Below are 14744 nucleotides of genomic sequence, written 5' to 3'. Positions count from 1 at the left end.
AAATTAGCTTGAGGATCAATCTGTATATTTGATTAGATTATACATGATAGAATAAAAGTAGACTGAAGTCAGATGTAGTAAAAGGAAGTAATTCCGTGGAGAAAAAGGGTAACATGACAATAAAGGCGAATTAAAGTCACAAAATAATTAAGTTTCAATGTATCAGCTATATGATGTTTAAAAAAGCTAATGAAACATTTAAACTATAATTTTTACATCAGCTGATTTTAATTTTTCTGCAGGAAGACAGTTGTATGCCCCATCATTGATGTGATTAGTGATGACACCTTTGAATACATGGCTGGGTCAGACATGACTTATGGGGGTTTTAACTGGAAACTGAATTTCCGTTGGTATCCTGTTCCCCAGAGAGAAATGGATAGAAGGAAAGGAGACAGAACTTTACCTGTCAGGTATGTGGAGCATATCTTCCAAAGCATAGCATGTGTATTCCTATAACAATTAAAGAATATTATATACCTATGTATTCATTCTTTAGGCTTTCAAAGACATCTACTTTTTATTCAAATACATATATGTATTATCATGAGCATGATCATCCTAGAATCAATGGAAATATTAATTCTAGTTTAAGTCAGCACAGACAAATTTAAGTATTTGCAGAGTACCAATTCTTTTTTGAAACTTTGTGTATTCTTATATTCAAAGTATATGTATTGTTAATTTTCTATGTGACAAACATGTATTAGCTTTGATACTTCAGGTGTAGATATATACCTACCTAAATGTAGCTTATAACTGGGGTATGCTCAAAATTGAACTAACCAAAAAATGTTTTGGTAACTGTTTTAAATTTTCCAACCTTAAAGAGCTACTTTCCCTATAGATACAATGAATGATTCATTTGGAGAATTTTAATATATTAACAATTGTGAGACATTTTTCCAAATTATTTTAAGAATCTGCTTAACTTGAAATAATTACACTTAAAATATGTATGTCCTTAACTGAGAATATACACATATACATCTATAGGTATACATGTATACCTATCATATACATCTTCAGTTTTCTAGACAAGCATTATCACCTTCTTATTTTAACATATTGTTGTATACCTCTTACCTGCAACTAAAAAATGATTCTCTGAACAATACTTGGGGAGGAAGTTTACTAGTTCAGCTCTTTAAGATGAATTTGGAAAATCATCATTTGATTGGAAAGATAGGCTTTTCCAGTGGTTCAGTGGTAAAGAATTTGCCTACAGTGCAGGAGATATAAGAGACATGGGTTCAATCCCTGGGTGGGGAACATTCTCTGGAGGAGGAAATGGCAACCCACTCCAGTATTCTTGTCTGGAAAATTCCATGGTAGAGGATCCTGGAGGACTACAGCAGAGGGTTGCAAAGAGTCGGACACAACTGAGCACATACATACAGATGACCAAAGAGAGAGAGAATAGAGAAATACCCTAATGTTTTAAAACAATATATATAAAACCCATTATCTAAACAACAATGTCTCCTAACCTACTGAGAGAATGGCTTATCCATTGTTAAGACTAATTATATAATGAATTGATTGAAGCTAGCTCAAAAAAAAAAAAAAAGTTAATAGACGAACTCTAACTGCTTCTTATTGAACAATTAAGTATTGGGACTGTTAACCCTCTTGAGATATTAATTACATCAAAGAAAAAAGTATTTCTAAACAGTTGCATAAGGATGTGAAATTATTATGTCAATATGTAGAGTATAATTTAGTAGTCCTTAAGGCTTGCTGTCATCTTCACATTCACCATGTCTTATTGATCCTTGGCTTTAACAACTTCAAGGAATACAATGGCTCATATTACCATTGTTTATTTAGAAATACTATTTCCCTAGATCATAGCTTTATTTATTGTTAGATGCTTTCTCAGCTTCAGATCCCAAGTGGAAATTATCAAAGTACTTGACCAGTACACTCCAATAGAGATAGTGTGTTTATTTATTTGAAAATGAAGTTTAGAAGAATGCATGTGAGTACTTATTTTTTAACATGTTGGCAAAAGTTCTGCTTTATTTAATTATTTTCTCCCAAATTCAGAACATACATAATTAAGAGGTAGCCATTATTCATACTAAGAAACTGCCAGTCTTATTCATAAAATTAAAGATCTATGGCAAAATCAAACATTATTTCTCATCTTTAACTGAAAAGAGGAAACATCTAAATTGCTATGTTTTAATCTCAACTTATGTGATTTTATTATAATAACATGGAGCAATGATGGAATCTGAGTATGTTTATTTGTTTGCCTCAGTAAATTGCACAGTATTTTCACTGCGAAGGGAACGTACTTCAGTGCTGAGGAAGCTAAACCCAGAGAAACAGAGAACTCAGTCTTTGCTGAAGTTTCTAGATTTCTATGGCAAAAGGTTAATTAATTCACAGGCTGTGTTGTAACAGCCTGCAGGTAATTTTCATCAGCATAGCTGTAATGTGAACTTTCTCTGTACTTGTAATCTATTACTTGAAGGTGTGATCATTTTTCTCACATTCATACAAACAGATAAATCATTGTAAGTGTTAAAGACACTTTTTTTTCTACTTGATTAACAGAATTCTGCATAGCTAAAGTGATTAAAATGAGGTTGAAATTTTGGTTTTCGTAGCAGAATGCTTCATTTAAAATGTCAGTTATGACAGAACTTTCTAGGGACTATAATTGGCTAGTTAGTCATCATTTAGAAATACAATCACACATCTGCATACACAGAGAAACAACTTGAACTTGTAACCTAACCTTAGTTATGCTGCATTTAAAGTAAAGTTTATGATGGTTATATTTATTATTCTATTGTCAACCTCTGGTCTTTGATATTTTCTTTTTGATAATAAATGGAGTTGATGAAATGCTTGGCATTTGTGAAGTTATGAGTGTGGAATAATAGCATACATAATCCAGCGTTGTTCTTTCTATTTAGTTTTCTGTAATCAGTAAACTGTCCTTGACATTTTAGTCATCAGATTATATGACTTTTCAGAAATATCTCAACTATATGTACAACAATATAGTAATCAAATTATTAAACCAGAGGTCATTAACCAGAGCTTGTGTGTCAAATATGCTCTATAGATGTGTTTTCTTTGGCCTATATAATGTTCGGCATTTATTAAAATTACCAGTGTTTTTAAAATGAGATATTTAAAATAAAAATCTAAATTTCAAGCTATTCTTTAGAAATAAGAAGATTTTGCTACAATGGTCCAATATTCCTACTTGGCATAATCAGGAGGAATTGAGTAAAAGATGCCCATGTAGAAATAGCATGAAACTTTAGCCCAATCCCCCAGTTCCTTTTTTAATGTGTGTCTCCCTGATTCTGAGGCTGAGGATCAACTGTCATTTTTCATTCTTGCACTTGGAGAAATGTTTCTCTGGATCTGTGTCCCAATCACAGGTGAGAGAAGTATGCTTATTGCAACTAATTGGCTTCACATATTTTTATTTGCATGGCTGTCATCTTTTAAAGGGCTTCCTTGATGGCTCAGACAGTAAAGAATTCGCCTACAATGTGGGATCGATCCCTAGGTTGGGAAGATCCCCTGGAGGAGGGCATGGCAACCACTCCAGTATTTTAGCCTGGAGAATCCCCATGGACAGAGGAGCCTGGAAGACTACAGTCCATGGAGTCGCAGAGTCGGACATGACTGAGCAACTAAGAGCAGCACAATCTTTTAAATCATTTATAATCTTTGATTGAGAGGCTACTGCCTGAAAAATGGCTGAGTTTGAAAGTCATCGAACACACAAGCCCTGCTCAGTGTCTGGCATCAGCCATAAGTCTACTGGATAAGGAAAAGGCCAGCACAAGTGGAGAGAGTGGAGGTACAGGATTTAAACAAAGTCAGCTGATAGAGAGGTGTGTGCTTCTGAAAAAGAACCTGACTCTTAAATCTTACTGATTGTGTTTATCTCTTAAGTATGCCCTGCAAGTAACCCTAAATAAATAGTTATAAAGATATTAGTTTCTACTTTAATTTCTCACTGATTAAAATAGATTACTTAATTAAAAGTCTGCAGGGTTATTTATCAAGTCTATTTATCTTTCCCCTTTGTGTCTTACTTAATGGACTTCTTTTTTCACATTTTGTCATTATTAATATTCTTAGTAAAACTCCATTCTTACTTTGAGTACCATGTTCAATATTTTTCTCAAGCAAAACAAGAGTTCTAGATTGTCTTCTAATCCATGCTAGCATAATACTGAATGAATGAAGCATAAATGCCATGATCAGTTTTTTATTTCTGACACATTTTACTTTGTCCATTTTTGTTAACACTTGTATAATCTCATACATGTATTTTTCTCTCAATTGAAATTAGGAATTTATAAAGAAAATCAAATAAATTAAACAATAGTATTAATAACAACTTGGGTTACAATTATTATTAATTACTCATAGTGTTCATGTATATTATTTCCTGTGTCCTTCTAATATGATATGACAGAAGGGGCATTGAAGTTGGCTTTGGAGGCTCTGAGTTATATTTCAAGCTCCTCCTATTGAGAATTTACCAATTCTTCTTAACACTGAAATGGAAAATTATCCTCCTTGCCTTGCTTTTAACTGGTGAAGTGCTATAAAACATTACATGAAATTTGAGACTATTTTAAAGGTAATTTTAACTTTATTTCTGATAATATAAGATACATGGATTGAAAAATAAATGTGAAAAATATCTGTATTTTTAAACAGAACACCAGTGAGCCAGTTCTTTAGTATTTTGTTATATTTACTTCCAGCGCATTTCTTTCCAAATACATTTCTCCACACTTTAAAAGTTGGTATATTAACTAAGTATCTTTCTATGCCATTAAACATTTTCACAGATAAAAATTTTAATGGTTGGTAATATCTAAATTATTTACCAAGCTCTTTTTCAATTTTCAATAATCAAAGTCAACCTGAGAGTTTTACACTTTATTTTTTTGCCATTTGCATCTGTGATCTACAGTTTTTGCATATAATATAGTCTCTTTAGAATTATGCATTCAAGCAATATGAAATTTGTTTTAATATCCTGATACCTTTTGCCAGTTTGATTTCCCACTCCCCCCAAATAATCACTGACTCCAATTTATTAGGAAGTATAATAAGTGAAATACACTTATTCTGTAAAATCTGAGACAATATTTGTTATTATATACTAGTAACTTGTGATATATTTCTTAGTTTTTAGCTATCGACTTTATTTTCCTCAGTCCAGTGAAAATTGCACTTTTAAATTGGATAAAAGAAGCAGAGATAATGCCTGTGAGACACCTCTTTAAAATAAGAGATGCTAAAGAAACAGCACAGAGAAAGTGAAGTTTGTGCATAGAGTAGATTTCAAAAGAGTTGAACTTAAGAATGTTCAACAGTTCAACATTCATACCTACTTGTATTGAAATCTAATATATGTTGATTTTGAGAAAAAAATATTCTACCCCAGGTGGAATCTTTATATTCTTTGGAGAAAATAGCACCTTTATAGTATATTACTTCCTAATGGTTTAGGGGATAATTTGCAAGAGTTTCCTAGCAATCTGTTGAAATGAGATGGAAACAAGACTAGTACAGAAAGTTTACATGGTGATAAATAAACTATCATATTTATATATGGAATAATTAATTAACAAAAACATTTTTAAACATCTGGCCCCATTTTTTATTTTGACCCATCTAAAGCATTAAATGAAAAAAAATAAGGGAATTTGCACCATTTACTGTATATCCTCTTTGGAAGTTTAGAGTTTTATCAAGTGCTGAGGATTATGAAAAAGGATTTAGGAAAAAGAAAAAAAACTGTTCCTTCTTTGGGACTATAGGTCCTTAAGCACAAGTTAATGTATTTGATTCTAGTACTTCTTGATAAATGGATTCTTTGGCAGAAAAACAAGCCATTTGTCCCTATTGGGCAGAACTTTAATTTTTTTCTTATCCTTTAAATATAGCTTTGAAATTATTTGTGTTCCATAGACTCTGCAGGATCTGAACAAGCTTCCTGCTCAGAGCCTAAGTTGGCATAACTCTTAAAGTAACAGTTTCTTCTGTACCAAAAGCTGCATCTTCTTACTCAAACATATGTTCAAATCAGTGTTGTGATGTGCAATATTCCACTAAACTTCCTGCTTTTTTCTATCCAAAAACCTTTAATTACATTCAATATGCAATTATTCATTATTTACTCTAGTAAAAGAATAGTTTATGCCTCTGCTTCCTTTCTTTCTTTTCTTCTTTTTTTATATTAAGTATAGTTGACAGAATACAGAAGGAAGGAGAGAAACTCAGTGTCTAAATTTCCTTTAGTTTCTAAACATTCACAGTGGTTAACCAATTGAAGTCATTATTTTTTTTTTATGACTTGAACAAAATCAAACTTATGGAACTATTTCAGCTATTTGCCTCACATTTGTATAAATAATAAAATGTTTATGCTTTTCATTTCTCTTTATCATGGTTTATAATATGTGAGAAATATTATTAATGCAGAGCTAAAACTGATTGTCTAGATACTGTGGAATTTGACCACTGCAAATAACAGCCGAAAGCTGAGCTATAGTCTCACAAATCTTCTTCAGACTTTTCTCCAGAGACCCTGGTTATTTGCCAAGTAAGATTAAATAGAATCCTAGTATATCAAAGGATTAGTGAGAAGAAGTGATGTTTCAATAACTTTAAAAGAAATTGCTTTGAAGAGCAGTACTAACATTCACAGAAAAACATGGTACATAAATTTGGAGCTTGAAATCAGGAAAAGACTTTCAAATTAGCTATATCAAATATTTTGTTGTGTGAGTTATATGGATAACTGGAAGCTGGTTAGATGGAGAGATAGATGATTGATATATAGAAGGAATTTTTTTCTCAACTGGACCATCAACTACTTAGGGGTCCCTGAACAAAATATTCAAATACACTGCAGTTATATTTGGTTGATCAAATCTGTAGGGATTTTAAAGCACTAAAATATTACACTTCTAATAAAAATTGATTAGAGTCTGAAAATAAGATAAAGCTGATTATCATCTTGACAAACAGATGTTTTTCTCTTCTTCACTAAAACTAAAATTTAAGCGTGCAGTACTTGCTTAGTGCTGATACTATTCTAAGAGTATCACATACATTAACGCATATCCCCAACTTATAGATGATCAAATTAAAGAACGGAAAAGGGACTTGCTGAAGGTCACATTGTGGAATTGAGCTTCACACCTAGTCAGTCCAGATACAAAGTCCATACTCCTAAAACTAACTAGCTTCATCTTGGAGTCTCTTTACTGTGTACCTTCTTTTCATACACACGGTGCTTATACCAGCCCAGTGTAAAATACAGGATATATCGTCTTATTGGTGAAAATGCATCATTCCACTTTAGCATTACTGAATAATAAAATGTATTCTATCACAATTTCTTTTGCCTTATGAAGTTTTGATGAAAATTGTCAGTATTTTTCCTTGTCAAATCCTTACTTTTCAAGTTCTTCACTACTCTGTGTTGTTGTAAAGCTTTATATCTTTATTTCTTAAAATACTATCAAACTCAATTCCCAAAATTCTTACTAGATGATAAGGTCTTTAAATATCCTGGAATTCATGAAGCCATCTTTATTATCAATTTAGCAGATGTAAGCAAATAATTTTTTTTTTCACAGTTTCAGAAATACAGTTGCAGGTAACTTTGACGATATGGACACGGGGATACATATTCTTTCTTTTTTATTTCACTTATTCAATAAATGTCTATTACTATTAAACCAATATATTAACTGTACTTATAAAAGTGGTAAGATGTTTATAGTAATAAATATAATACTCAATAAGAAGTGACAGTTGCCTCAAGAGAAACAGTGCTATAGTACAAGCAAGAAGGGAAAGATGACAACCAGATTGGAGGGAAGAGGTTTGTACCAAAGCCAGCCTGTATGGACTACATAAATATTACATCAACCTGGAGCAGGTTTAAACATTTAAGGGGAGTTTACAAAGGAAGATTTAAGTGGCAAATGGATGAATAGATGTACTAAGGTTTGAAAGTGTGAAGCATTTACTGCAAACAACTAAACTTTTTGCATGTGTACATGCTTAATTGCTTCAGTCATGTCTGACTCTTTGTGACCTCATGGACTGTATGCCCCCAGGTTCCCTTGTCCATGGGATTTTCCAGGCAAGGATACTGGAATGGGATGCATGCCCTCCTCCAGGGGATCTTCCTGATCCAGGGATCAATTGAACCCATGTCTTCTGTACCTCTTGCTTTGGCAGGCAGGTTCTTTACTACTAGCGCCACCTGAGAAGCCCACTAAGCACTTTAAATACATAAAGATAGTTAAATGAAGGAGCTCATTGGGTAGCTCTAGGTCACTGATGGCAAAATAATATAAAATCTGAAATTTTTTAAATACAGATTTTCGAACATCTGGTTAATGTTTTAAGAGGAATTTTTATTTAGAGAAATTAATCAGGCTATGGTTTGTAGAATACATTTTGGAAGTTGCAGACTGCAGAAGCAAGAACATTCCATAACAAATAGTTAGAAATAAGGATGAAAATTGGGTAAAAGAGATGTGTCAAAAAATACTTAAAAAGGAGGAAGTATGTGGGAAATGACTGAATGAGGCAAAATGATAAAGGTGCTGAATAGTGGTTTGATGAAATAAAATCTGATGAATAAAGTCTTAGGACTTTAGAAGGAAATAGAGGTCTTTGAAAGAGAAGCAGACATGGTAGCACTTTCTCTGTTATATACACTGAGCAGAGTCAGGAGGAGTTTTTTAAAGAAAGCATCTAATTAGTTATTGAAAGAGCACAACCAATGCAGAGAAGAGACTACCTAAATTAAGAGTCAACCTCATAGAGGTGACGCTAAAGGCATAAGACCAAGTAAAGAGTTTAGAAAGAGAAAAGGTCCTCTGAGAGACCCTTGAGAAGACTACATTTTGAGATCTGACATCCAGCAATGGAAAGGAAGGGGCATCAATAAGTATCATACAATATTCAAATTGGTAGAAGGAGAAAACTCTCTAGAACAATGCAGTGGGAGTCAGAGGTGAAAAGAATTTCAAGCAAGGAGGCTGATAGATTGTGTTAAATGCTTTCAGAGGAAAGGCTATTGAAGTTCATAATCAATAGTCTCTTCCAGAAAGAAGTTATTGCAGGGATGGGAGAAAGATCCAGATTCTAGTTAGAAGGTCAAGAGGAGTTGAGGGAGTATGTAAAAAGCATCCTTTCAATAAGGTCACCAGTGAAAGATACAGAAAATAAATGTCCCTGGTTTAAATGAGCAATAGAATGGAGTGAAGATGTAGTTTAGGGCAGAACTTAATTGAGCAGTTTTGTAAGCTCAAAGGGACAATCTAAAAATCAAAGGCATGACATACAGATGTAATAGTCAATGAACAGAGACTTCCCTGATGGCTCAGCCAGTGAAGAATCTGCCTGCAATGCAGAAGACCTGAGTTTGATCCCTGGGTTGGGAAGACCCCTTGGGGAAGGAAATGACAAACTACTCCAATATTCTTGCTTAGAGAATCCTATGGACAGAGAATCTCATGGATAGAAGAAGCTGGCGGGCTACAGTTCATGGGGTCACAAAGTGTCAGACGTGACTGAGCAACTCACTTTCAATAGTCAATGAACAGGTAGCTGAAAGGTTGCAGGTATACCTTAGAGGTTGTGGGTTTGGCTCCAGGCTGCTGCAATAAAGTGAATATTGGGTTAAAGTGAGAAAGACATTTTCTGGTATCCTGGTGCACTTAAAAGTTATGTTTATATCATGCTGTAGTCTATTAAGTATGCAAGAGCACTGCATCTAAAGCAATGTATATACCTTAGCTAAAAAATACTTGCTAAAAAATTCTAACCATTATCTGAGCCTACAGGGGTGAAGGGTCTTGCCTGGATATTGCTGTTTATGCCTACTGACAAATCAGGGTGGGCTTACTAGAAAGTTGGTGTGATTGTAGAAATTTCTTAAGACAGTAAAGCTTACCACATCGATTGACTCTTCCTTTCACAAACTATTTCTCTGTAGCGTGTAATGTTATTAGATAACATTTTATTTACAGAAATCCTTTCAAAACTGGAGTCAGTCCTCTCAAATCCTGTCACTGCTTTATCAACTAAGTTTATATAGTTTCTAAATCTTTTGTTGTCATTCCCCAGTTTTCACAGACTCTTCACCAGGAATAGATTCCATCTCCATAAACTTTCTCTGCTCATTAATAAGAAGCAATTCCACATCATAAAGTTTTCTTATGAGTTTGCAGCAGTTCAGGCACATCTTTAGGCTCCATCTCTAATTCTAGTTCTCTTGATATTTCTACCACATCTGCAGTTGTATCCTGCACTGAAGTTTTGAACCCCTCAAAGTCGTTCTTGAGGATTGCAATTAACTTGTTCCAAATTCCTAGTAATATTGATATTATGACCTCTTCCCATGAAGTGTGAATGTTCTTAATGGCATCTAGATGGGTGAATCTTTTCCAGAAAGTTTTCGATTGATTTTTCCCAGATCCGTCAGAGGAATCACTACCAATGACAACTACAACCTAATGAAGTGTATTTCTTAAGGATTAAGACGTGAAAATCAAAAGTACTGCTTGATCCATGGGCTGCAGAATGGATGTTGTGTTAGCAAGCATGAGAACAATATTAATGTTGTTGTACATCTCCATTAGCGCTCTACAGTGACCAGATGAATTGTCAATGAACAATAATATTTTGAAAGAAATCTTTTTTTCTGAGCAGTAGGTCTCAATAATGAGCTTAAAATATTCAATAAACCGTGTTGTAAACAGATGTGCTATCATCCAGGCTTTGTTGCTCCCTTTAGAGGTAACAGGTAGAGTAGATACAGCACAATTCTCAAGGACTTTAGGGTTTTCAGAATGATAAAGTAGCATTGGCTTCAACTTAAAGTCACCAGTTTCACTAGCCCCTGATAAGACTGACTATCCACTGAAGCTTTGAAACCCAAGCATTGACTTCTCCTCTCTAGCTGTAGATGCTAAGATGGCATTTTCAGCCAATATAAGGCTGTTTAATCTACATGGAAAATATGCTGTTACTATAGTGACCTTCCTTAATTATCTCAGCTAGAGTTCCACATAATTTGAAGCTTCTACATCAGCACTTGCCTCTTCCCTTTGATTTTTATGTTATAGAGACAGCTCCTTTCCTTAAACTTTATAAAGCAACCTCTTCTAGCTTCCAAACTTTCTTCTTTCTGGCTTGATAAAAGTGAAGAGAGTTAGGGCCTTGCTCCAGATTAAGTTTTGATTAGGAAATGTAGCTGATTTGATTTTCTATGCAGACCACTCAAATCTTCTCCATATCAGCAATAAGACTGTCTTGCTTTCTTATTATTCATGGTTTACTGGAGTAGCACTTTTAATTTTCTTCAAGAAGTTTTTCATTGCATTCACAACGTATTTATTTGGTACAAGAGACCTATCTTTAGGACTGTCTTGACTTTTATCACACCTTCCTCACTAAGCTGACTCATTTCTAGTTGTTTATTTGAAGTGAGATATGTGTGACTTTTTCTTTCACTTGAACACTTAGAAATCATTGTAGGGATACCAGTTGGTCTCAGGGAACAGAGAGGCCCAAGGAGAAGAAGAGAAATAGGGGAAAAGTTGGATGGTATTGAAGTCAGGACACTAACAGCATTGATTGATTCTTGTTTAGTTGCTCAGTCATGTCCAACTCCTTGCAACCCCATGGACTGCAGCATGCCAGTCTTCCCTGTTCTTCACCATCTCCCACAACTGCAGCATGCCAGGCTTCCCTGTCCGTCACCATCTGTCAGAGTTTACTCAAACTCATGCCCATTGAGTTGGTGATGCTATCCATCCATCTCGTCCTCTGTCATCCCCTTCTACTACCTTCAATCTTTCCCAGCATTAAGGCCTTTTCTTATGAGTTGGCTCTTCACATCAGGTGGCAAAAGTATTTGGAGCTTCAGTATCAGTTCTTCCAATGAATATTCAGGGTTGAATTCCTTTAGGATTGATTGATTTGATCTCCTTTCAGTCCAAGGGAATTTCAAGAGTTTTCTCCAACACCACAGTTCAAAAGTATCAATTCTTCAGTGCTCAGCCTTCTTTATATCCATGAATAGTGGACTATAGTCTACATGAATACTGGAAACACCATAGCTTTGACTACGTGGTACTTGTGGTGGTGTCATCTGCATATCTGAGGTTATTGGTGTTTTCCCTGGCTTTGTTGATTCCAGCTTGTACTTCATCCAGCCCAGCATTTCACATGATGTACTCTGCATAGAAGTTAAATAAGCAGGGTGCAATGCACAGCCTTGATGTATTCCTTTCCCAATTTGGAACCAGTCCATTGTTGCATGTCCTGTTCTAGCTGTTGCTTCTTGACCTGCACACAGGTTTCTCAGGAGGCATGTAAGGTGTTCTGGTATTCCCATCTCTTTAAGAATTTTCCAGTTTGTTTTGATCCACACAGTCAAAAGCTTTGGTATAGTTAATGACTCAAAAGTAGATGTTTTTCTGGAATTCTTTTGTTTTTTCTATGATACAAAGGGTGTTGGCAATTTGATCTGTGGTTCCTCTGCCTTTTCTAAATCCGGCTTGAATTCACTGGAAGTTTTTGGTTCATGAACTTTTGAAGCCTAGCTTGGAGAATTTTGAGCATTACCTTGCTAGTGTGTGAAATGAGTGCAATTGTGTGGTAGTTTGAACATTCTTTGGCATTGCTTTTCTTTGAGATTGGAATGAAAACACTTTTTCCATTCCTGTGGCCACTGCTGAATTTTCCAAATTTGCTGGCGTATTGAGTACATCATCTTTCAGGATTTGAAATAGCTCAGCTGGAATTCCATCATCTCTACTAGATTTATTCATAGTGGTGCTTCCTAAGCCTTGACGTAACACTTCAGGATGTCAGGCTCTAGGTGAGTGATCACCCCATCATGGTTATCTGGGTCATTAAGATCTTTTTTGTATAGTTCTATGTATTCTTGCCACCTCTTCTTAATATCGTCTGCTTCTGTTAGGTCCATAACGTTTCTGTCCTTTATTGTGTCCATCTTTGCATGAAATGTTGCTTTGAAGAGATCTCTAATTTTCTTAGGAGATCTCTAAGTCTTTCCATTCTATTGTTTTCCTCTATTTGTTTGCATTGTTCACTGAGGAAGTCTTTCTTATCTCTTCTTTCTATTCTTTGGAACTCTGCATTCAGATGGGTATATCTTTCCTTTTCTCCTTTGCCTTTCGTTTCTCTTCTTTTCACTGCTATTTGTAAGGCCTCCTCAGACAACCTTTTGCCATTTTGCATTTCTTTTTCTTGGGGATGGTTTTGATCACTACCTCCTGTACAATGTCAGAACCTCTGTCCATAGTTCTTCAGGCGCTCTGTCTATCAGATCTAATCCCTTGAATCTATTTGTCACTTCCACTGTATAATTGTAAGGGATTTGATTTAGGTCATACCTGAATGGTCTAGTGGTTTTCCCTACTTTCTTCAATTTAAGTCTGAAATTTGGCAATAAGGAGTTCATGACCCGAGCCACAGTCAGCTGCCAGTCTTGTTTTTTGCTGACTGTATAGAGCTTCTCCATCTTCGGCTTCAAAGATTATAATCAATCTGATTTCGGTGTTGACCATCTGGTGATGTCCATGTGTAGAGTTGTCTCTTGTGTTGTTGGAAGAGGGTGTTTGGTATGACCAGTGTGTTCTCTTGGCAAAAGTCTGTTAAACTTTGCCCTGCTTCATTCCATACTCCAAGGCCAAATTTGCCTGTTACTCTGGGTGTTTCTTGACTTCTTACTTTTGCATTTCAGTCCTCTATGATGAAAAGGACATCTTTTTTTCGTGTTAGTTCTAGAAGGTCTTGTAGGTCTTCATTGATTGATGAAGTTGCCAGTTTTATAAGGGCGTGGTTCATGGTGCCCAAACTACAATAGTAATGTCAAAGATAACTGATTACAGATCAGCGTAGCAAATATAATAATTTAAAAGTTTGAAATACTATGAATTTACCAAAATTGACACAGAGACATAGTGTAGGCAAATGCTCTTGGAAAAATGACACCAGTAAGGGCTTTCCTTATGGCTCAATCAGTAAAGAATCCCACTGTAATATATTGACCTGGTTGGGAAGATCCCCTGGAGGAGGGCATGGAAGCCCACTCCAGTATTCTTTCCTGGAGAATCCCCATTGACAGAAGAGCTTGGTGGGCTATAGTTCATTGGGTCACAAAGTGTCAGACACAACTAAGCAACTAAGCACAGACTTGGCTCAGAGTTGCCATAAGCCTTCCATTTGTAAAATACACAATATTGTTGAAGCTCAGTCAATCAATGTGTGATTTTAAAACAGAAAGAAAAAGTGTGCTTATAGTCAGAAAAGAGCTGACTGAGGCAAAAGAATGAATACTATTCCACATTCAGAGGAGAGGAGACATCCCCCACCCCCCACCAAGACAAGAAGAAGGAAGAGGCCCTGAGAAACACACAATATTAACATAGAAATTGAGAGAGGTTAGACTTCAGGACTGAGAGAATTTAGGTTTTATGCATTGATTTACTCTTCAGTTTTTTGAGAAGAGTCTGAAACTTTTGGGGAAGATTCATATAAGATGAGACAAGGTAAACAAGTAAACAGAGAAAAGGATTGATAGCTGTTCATGGCCTGAGCAGAGAGTCAATAACATGGACTTTTATCATGACCAGATGACCTCAGCCTGTTGCTATTTCAATGATTCTCAAGGTTTTAGGAAC

The 14744-nt window shown here is 35.2% G+C and overlaps 1 protein-coding gene across 6 annotated transcripts in view; it reads left to right on the top strand.

The window, feature by feature from the left end:
- GALNT13 (polypeptide N-acetylgalactosaminyltransferase 13) overlaps nucleotides 1-14744 on the top strand; it is a 656510-nt gene that overhangs the window by 414393 nt on the left and 227373 nt on the right. For all 6 annotated transcript variants that reach the window (NM_001076886.1, XM_024975592.2, XM_005202449.4 and 3 more), the window contains 1 exon segment: nucleotides 243-413. In NM_001076886.1, the coding sequence (NP_001070354.1) occupies nucleotides 243-413 (171 nt within the window).

Source organism: Bos taurus, chromosome 2 (assembly GCF_002263795.3).
Source record: "Bos taurus isolate L1 Dominette 01449 registration number 42190680 breed Hereford chromosome 2, ARS-UCD2.0, whole genome shotgun sequence".
NCBI classification, from domain to species: domain Eukaryota; kingdom Metazoa; phylum Chordata; class Mammalia; order Artiodactyla; family Bovidae; genus Bos; species Bos taurus.
Note: the sequence above shows the minus strand (reverse complement) of the source record. Positions and strands in the feature narration are given on the sequence as shown.